Below are 7,303 nucleotides of genomic sequence, written 5' to 3' on the forward strand. Positions count from 1 at the left end.
GGCACGGAGCTCGACGCGGCCCGCCAGGGCGCGCGGCCGAGCTCGACGCGGCCCGCCATGGCGCTTTGCGGAGCTCGATGCGGCCCGCCATGGCGCGTTGCGGAGCTCGAGGAGGCCCGCTGTGGTGCGCGCGCGCTCGAGGAGGGAAGGAGGGAGGCGGCGCCGGGTACAGAGGCGGAGGCGGGGCGCCGGGGAAGGAGGAGGCGACCGGCGCTTCCGAGGTGGACGGGGGAGCGCCGGCCATTTTTGGTTTTTCTCTTTTTTCTACTTTTTTTTTCTTTCCCCCCTCTTTTGTATGTTTTTCTCCTCTTCTTCTTTTTTATCTTTGTGTTTTTTTTCTTCACGCAGCGGAGCGCGTGATTCTACCAAGTAGGTTTAAATGTTGTAAAAATTCTAGGAACATTTGGCTGGGTGCAAGAGGGTCCGACCATCTCACGTGGGTGCAAAGATTATTTGGTGCTTCAGTACATGGAAGATGCGCTTGGTTCCACCCTTGACTCCTTGAGCCTCCACTGTCCTTCAACCTCAGGCATAGTCGTCCCTTCCCCTTCTCAGCTTCTCACTCCACTCCGAGCAAACACCGCGACGATTCTCCACGACGTGAGCACTCTGATCCATTCGCAATCTACCCCCCGTGCCCCTGCATTCATCTCTCTCCTTTTCTGTTTGCTCGATTCTTCCTGCGGGCCGCGCCAGACTGTCCCAATCCTATCTAGTGGATCTGCTATTTGGGACTTCGGATTTAGATGTAATATTTGGGACTGTTTATACTAGTTACCCTTCATATATCAAGTGTGTGCTATAACTTATGATATGTTGCTTCTTGTTATATGCACTTTTGATGTAGATGAATTAGAGATTTCTTGCTTATCACCCGGGGCCGATACTGTAAACCCCTGATGCTTTCTTAGTGTTTTAGCATATTGCTTGAGAAAATGATTTTGGACCTTAAAGCAGTACTTCATGTCTGTGCCTATCCTGCTATCCATGCTCTGAAGTCTGTAAGCTGTTTAGATCCAAAAACTGGTTGGCTCGTACTCTAAACAAATTTAGTTGGCTCAGATAGATTTGGGTTGTTGTTATTTTCTTTTAGCACCTTTCTTGGATTTATGGATTGACGACGTAGCAAATTATTAGGTGCGTAAAAACATCTATTTCATATGCACGCCAAAGTTTAGTGCATGGTATTTAAGAGGAGTAACAACTAACAATAGCAGAGTACTGCACTTCACATTTTTCCTTAAGTATTCATTTAGTTGCTAGATGATTGATTTATTCTTTTGGAGATATTAAAGTGGAGTCAACTTGGAGCTTAGTCCACTGCACTGCACTGTTGTGAAGTTGGGCAGTTTCATGTTGGGGCACTTGTACATACGAAATAAGGTGGTGACTTAGTAGAAGATGCAGTTAGGTGCCTTCATACTTTTTATAAAAAAAATACTTCTCAGGGTGAATGTAACAAACCTAACAATGTCTTGGTTCTCTTATCTTGACACAACTGATTTCTTCTCTCATACATCTATCTTTGTTTGCTGAAATGTTTGATACAGAAACAGCAACCCGACTCACAGAAGGTACCCTGCATGCTGGGGAAGACAAATAGATGTTGGCTGTCATGTGAAAATGCTTTGCAGTCAGGATTTTGCTTGAAAGAAGATGAATGGTGAGTCTAGTAGTTATGATAAGGTGGAGAGCCTGTTACAAGGTGGAAGTTCAGAACCACACAATGTGCCACTAGAGTATTTGAGAAACATCACAAACAACTTCTCTAATGAGCTACTGCTTGGTGAAGGTGGTTTTGGCACGGTATATAAAGTAAGATTGAATCACATATTTCAAACTTGCCAAACATATGTCACCAGACTGTGCACAAACTCAGGCATGTACTAATAAGAGAGTTGAAACAGGGAGTGCTACAAAATGGGGAAACGATTGCCGTGAAGAAACTTAAGTTGTCAATACCAGGAGTTCAGGATAGGCAATTTGAGAATGAAGCCAGTCATCTTATGAGGCTTAAACACCCAAATGTAGTGCTACTTGTAGGCTGGTGTTCTGAAACACAGTATATACCTATGGAGTTCAACGGAACATACGTCTGCGCTGAGAAGCCAGAAAGGTTGCTTTGCTTGGAGTACATGCCTAAAGGAAATCTTCGTGGGTTTCTTTCAGGTATAACAATTCAACAGAGGCACATCCTGTTCTTCTTTCATTTGCTACTATAGATAATGTGGTTAGAGCATGCCCATTTTTCATTTCATATTGCACTTCGAGAATGCTTCTTTGCAAATGCAGATGAATCTTCTGGACTTGGTTGGGACACACGCTACAAAATAATTCAGGGTATCTGTTATGGTTTACGTTATCTCCATGAGGAATGGCAACTTAATGCCCCTATTGTTCACATGGATCTGAAGCCAGCAAACATATTGCTCGATAACAATATGGTGCCGAAAATTGCAGACTTTGGCTTGTCCAGACTCTTCAGTGAGGAGAAAACTTGGACCTGCACAATAAGTCGCAATGGAACATTGTATGTCTAATGGCTCTTGATAGTTCATTCTTTCAGGGATAGCTAAAATGAATTATCTGTACAGTTGTCCCATGGCTTTAAGGTTGACGCACTTGTGTTGAAATGCAGGGGTTACATGTCCCCAGAATACATAAACAAGGGTATAGTCTCAACAAAGTCGGACATATTCAGTTTGGGTGTAATAATCATAGAGATAGTGACAGGACACAGAGACTACCCAGATGATACTGGAACACCTTCCGAGGAATTTATTGAGATAGTAAGGAAATTATATTTCGACTTTCAAGGCAGAGTCGCTTTCTTAAGAGAGATAGTGTTACTCTTTGCTTCATGGTGATATTTTATATTTGTGTGATTTTGCAGGTACTGCATAACTGGAGTCAGAGAAACATGATAAAAAAATTATCTGGGGTATCACTAGAGGTTGATTATCAACAAATAAGAAGATGCATTCAGATTGGTCTAGACTGTGTGAAAATTGATCGGTCCAAAAGGCTAACAATAAGTCAAATTATCAAGGCACTCCACAGACCGGAAAGTGCAGATCCCAGCAATATAAAAGGGGTAAGGTCACCAGCAAACATGGTTTCATCATATAATCTTTTCTTTCAATACAGGGATGAACCCTTGATTGCACCAGAGTAGTGATAAGTACTATGTGATACATTTGTTTTTGTCTTGTTTAAATACAAGGTGAATTTTCATCTGAGTTTTGAAGGATGATGTTGAGTAGTTTCCTGTTGAGTGCAGGCTTGTCCAATACTGCTAGCTTAGTACTTGAAGGCTTGGTAGTTCTAATTTGTAATTTCAACTTACTCAGGTAGATCGACATCAATCTGAACAGAGGCAGAAGAAGACTGCTTTACTGAGGATTCGGGTTATCTTTACCACTGTGGTCTTTGTTGTCCTGTTGAAAAAACGAGGTATGTGTTCATGAGTTTTTCTTCTAGAGACAGATGCCCTATAATAAAATAAAATTGAACATATTCACAAATTTACAGTTGTGGCTATGTTCACTTCTTCAGTAATGCTTTGGCTGTGTCTTTTTCACTACTTACTTTTCTGTCTCTTTCACATGCCTCCCTATAATAACCACCGGGCTTGTTTGTAACGCAGGAATTTCACAGGAATCATGCATGAATTTCAAAGAAATCAGTTCAATTTCACAGAAAAAATGCAGGAATAGAAAAAAGTTTCCGGGTTCCAAACAGGCCCCTAGTCCACCCCTCCATTCTCCAGCAGCACCGAGCAACACCTCCGGCCTTCTACCTACAGATCGGATGGACAGCCTCTTCTCCCCACGATGTGTGTGGGTGGACGGCCCCATCATCGTGGGCGCGGGTCCCTCGGGCCTTGCCGTGGCGGCGTGCCTGCAGGAGCAGGGCGTCCCCTACGTCATCCTGGAGCGCGCCAACTGCATCGCCCCACTGTGGCAGAAGCGCACGTACAACCGCCTGAAGCTACACCTGCCCAAGCAGTTTCACGAGCTGCCAAGGATGGCGTTCCCGGACCACTACCCGAAGTACCCCGCCCGCCGCCAGTTCATCGACTACTTCGAGCACTACGCTGCCAAGTTCGAGATCAAGCCCGAGTTCAGCACCACCGTGCTGTCGGCACACTACGACAATACCAGCGGACTCTGGCGCGTCGCCACCACCTCCTCATCCTCGTCAGCGCCCGCCAACGGCGGTGGCGACATGGAGTACATCAGCCGCTGGCTCGTCGTCGCCATGGGTGTGAACGCCGACACTGTCGTGCCGGACATCTCTGGACTTGACGCCTTCGACGGCAAGGTCACCCACGTCAGCAACTACAAGTCCGGCGAGGCCTACACCGGCAAGCGCGTGCTCGTTGTGGGGTGCGGGAATTCTGGGATGGAGGTGTTGCTCGACCTCTTCAACCATGGCGCCCGCCCGGCCATGGTCGTGGGCGACGCCGTGCACGTCCTTCCCCATAAGGTGCTCGGCAAGTTCACCTTCGAGCTCGCCATGCTCCTCATGCGCTGGCTCCCGATTTGGATTGTCGACAAGATCATGGTGCTCCTCGCCTGGCTCGTCCACGGCAACCTCGGCAAGCTTGGCCTCCACCGCCCCGCCACCGGCCCGTTCAAGCTCATGGAGAAGCATGGCCGCACCCCGGTGCTCGACTACGGTGCACTCGCGTGCATCCGTGCCGGTGACATCGCCATCGTCCCTGCTGTCACACGTTTCGGCAAGGGCGGCCAGGTTGAGCTCACCGACGGCCGCACGCTCAACTTCGACGCCGTCATCCTCGCCAGCAACGTGCCACAGTGGCTCCAGGTAAATTCACACATCAAAAATTTAAGTCTGCAATAATTCAAATGCATGGGAGTGCCATTATACATACTATTGTTCCATTGCAAGAATGATCTGGTCAATCTCCATCTCCAATGATTCTTTCAGGGTAACGATTTCTTCAACAAAGACGGGTACCCCAAGACTGCTTTCCCCCACGGGTGGAAGGGTCAGTCTGGGCTCTACGCCATCGATTTCACCCGGCGTGCTCTCTCTGGCACCTTTGCCGATGCCGTGCGCATTGCCAAGGACCTCGGCAACATCTGGAGGGGGGAGACCAAGCCCAGAAAGAGAGCCGGCGCCTGTGGCAGGCGCTGCATCTCAGTCTTCTGGTAATCTGATCCATGGAGCCACCCGCGAAGGAAGCTAACTTACTGAAGCACACACAGAGACACATACAGCTGTTCGTTCGTGGTGTTTTAGTAAGTCAGATCAATCCCCTTAGTTTGTTGTTGATTTGTTCTTTAATTTGCCTGCCAGGTACATTACTAGTCTATATCTATATCTATATTTCTACCTATAATAATAACGATAATAATAAAGAGGCAAAATTTTCTCCTATTTTTTGGTACCGCAACATTGCACTCACCGGACCCTGGCTGTAACCGCTTCCCCCCCTGCATCCCGCTCCTCCACACCTCCTCCCTCTCCGGCGAAACCTCTCCACACATCGCCGGAGTTCCCCCACCAAACCATGCCTATCTGGCGCGTATCCCTCTCTCCCATCACCGGGGCAGCCGTTGTTCTAGGGACGGGGACGGCGGAACCAGTTCACTACCCGAGATATGAGGTGGAGTTCCCATCGATCGGCGAGAGCGCGCAGGGGCGCGGCAGGGCGAAGGGGCTCAAATTTCCAGTGGAAAATCTCCGCCAGGAAGTTCGTGAATCGATCCGATAGACAGTTTACCCCAATCGACGCAACTGGAAGAGAGGAGGTTAAACTGAAGGCAATCCCAATTTCTCTCCGCTGGCGCTCCAATGGCGAACAGCCGAGCACGGCAGCCATGGCGGGAAGAGAGGGGAGCAAATCGAAGGACGACTGGCAGAGGGGACCTACCCGTCAGCGTCCATGGTTTCGGCAGCGACCCAAGGTACAGATTGTGCCCGGGATTGCTTGGGCGAGGACCGTCGATCGAGCCACGCGTCAGCCATCCGAGTGGAGAGGACTACATTCCCCTTCCCTCATCTCACCTGCCCAAACCGAAACCGCCTCCTGCATCGCCTCGCTGGTCACTTCTGGAAATCCCACACCAAATCCTTCGCCTCCATTGTTAGGGTTGAGCTCGCCCCCGTTGTTAAGGTTACGATGAATCGCGGTGGAGGTGATGGTGGCGGTCGACGGTGGGGAGGTGATGGTGGTCGTGGGCGGGGAGGTGGCGGCCGTGGATGGGGCGGAGATGGTTGCCGGTGGGGTGATGGCGGAGGTGGGGCCGGTGGATTTCTTAGGAATTTCTGAATTTGTTATTGGTCCAAGCCCATATAAATTCCAACATGCATTGCACGCATGGCCCTGGCCCGTGGCCCCCCGGCAGGTGGAGCGGAGCGGAGAGACGGAGAGCCCCTGACCCTGATCATGGGCTGCGGATCGGAAACCCCCTACGTGCCCTATCATGCGCTGTTTAGTTTCCAAAAAAATTTCTATAATATTCGTCATATCAAATGTTCGGACATATACATGAAGCATTAAATGCAGTTGAAAAAATAACTAATTACACAGTCTAACTGATTAGCACGAGATGAATCTTTTAAGTCTAATTAGTCTATGATTGAAAATTATTTGTCAAATAACAACAAAATGTGCTACATTACTAAAATCAACAATTTTTCGCCAAGCCTCACTAGTGCGGCAAAAGCGACGAGCCCCTAATTGCATAGGCGAATGTGCGTTCTCGCTCACGGGTCGTGTGGCGTGGCCGCTGACGCACGCGCTTTTCCCACGCGATGGCGGCGACGCTTCCATTCAAGTACTTGTGCCCAGGGTTCACCAAACCGTGGGAACCGGTCCGGTCAAACCGATTCGGACCGGTTTCGGCCGGTACCCAACCGGTCAAAATTCAAAATTTAAATTTAAATTCAAAAAATGAAAAATTCTCAAAAATTTTCTAAAAATACTTTAAGTTGCGATGAATCTAATGGTATCAAATTTTTTCAAAAATTTGTTCATTTAGTATAGTTTGCGGGGATTTAAAGTTAAATCGAAAAAGAAAAAGAAAAAATAGGCCGGCCCATTAAGGCCCACCAGTCAAACCGGCCGGTAAACCGGTTGCACGGGAGCTTTTGAATTTGGATTTGAATTCAAACCGATCAAACTGACCGGTAAAACCGGCCGGTAAACCGAACCGGTTGCACGGGAGCTTTTGAATTTATTTGAATTTGGATTTGAATTCAACCGGTTTCCACCGGTTACCGGTCCAACCGGTCCGGTAAACCGGAACCGATGGCCGGCGGTTGGGGTTAA

General features: G+C 48.3%; 1 protein-coding gene across 2 annotated transcripts; it reads left to right on the forward strand.

Annotated features, from left to right (window-relative positions):
- Positions 1 to 445: 445 nt before the first annotated feature.
- LOC120650942 lies at positions 446 to 5,406 on the forward strand. Of its 2 annotated transcripts, none has more exons than XM_039928252.1 (9): positions 446 to 600; positions 1,551 to 1,815; positions 1,908 to 2,169; positions 2,293 to 2,530; positions 2,639 to 2,789; positions 2,894 to 3,094; positions 3,351 to 3,453; positions 3,647 to 4,830; positions 4,954 to 5,406. In XM_039928252.1, the coding sequence occupies exons 2-9, from the start codon at positions 1,657 to 1,659 to the stop codon at positions 5,179 to 5,181; spliced, it is 2,526 nt and encodes an 841-aa protein (XP_039784186.1). In that variant the 5' UTR covers positions 446 to 600; positions 1,551 to 1,656; the 3' UTR covers positions 5,182 to 5,406. The 2 variants fall into 2 exon arrangements, with proteins under 2 accessions (XP_039784186.1, XP_039784187.1); XM_039928253.1 differs by lacking the exon at positions 446 to 600 and adding an exon at positions 607 to 748.
- The last annotated feature ends 1,897 nt before the right edge of the window (positions 5,407 to 7,303 follow it).

The sequence above is a fragment of the Panicum virgatum genome, chromosome 9K (genome assembly GCF_016808335.1).
Source record: "Panicum virgatum strain AP13 chromosome 9K, P.virgatum_v5, whole genome shotgun sequence".
NCBI lineage: Eukaryota > Viridiplantae > Streptophyta > Magnoliopsida > Poales > Poaceae > Panicum > Panicum virgatum.

Bases quoted from the DNA above. Each gene is read 5' to 3' on its own strand.
- LOC120650942 (XM_039928252.1), top strand. From the start codon at position 1,657: ATGAATGGTGAGTCTAGTAGTTATGATAAGGTGGAGAGCCTGTTACAA. The intron at 2,531-2,638 runs GTATGTCTAATG...GTTGAAATGCAG, and splicing joins ATAAGTCGCAATGGAACATT to GGGTTACATGTCCCCAGAAT. The intron at 2,790-2,893 runs GTAAGGAAATTA...GTGATTTTGCAG, and splicing joins CCGAGGAATTTATTGAGATA to GTACTGCATAACTGGAGTCA.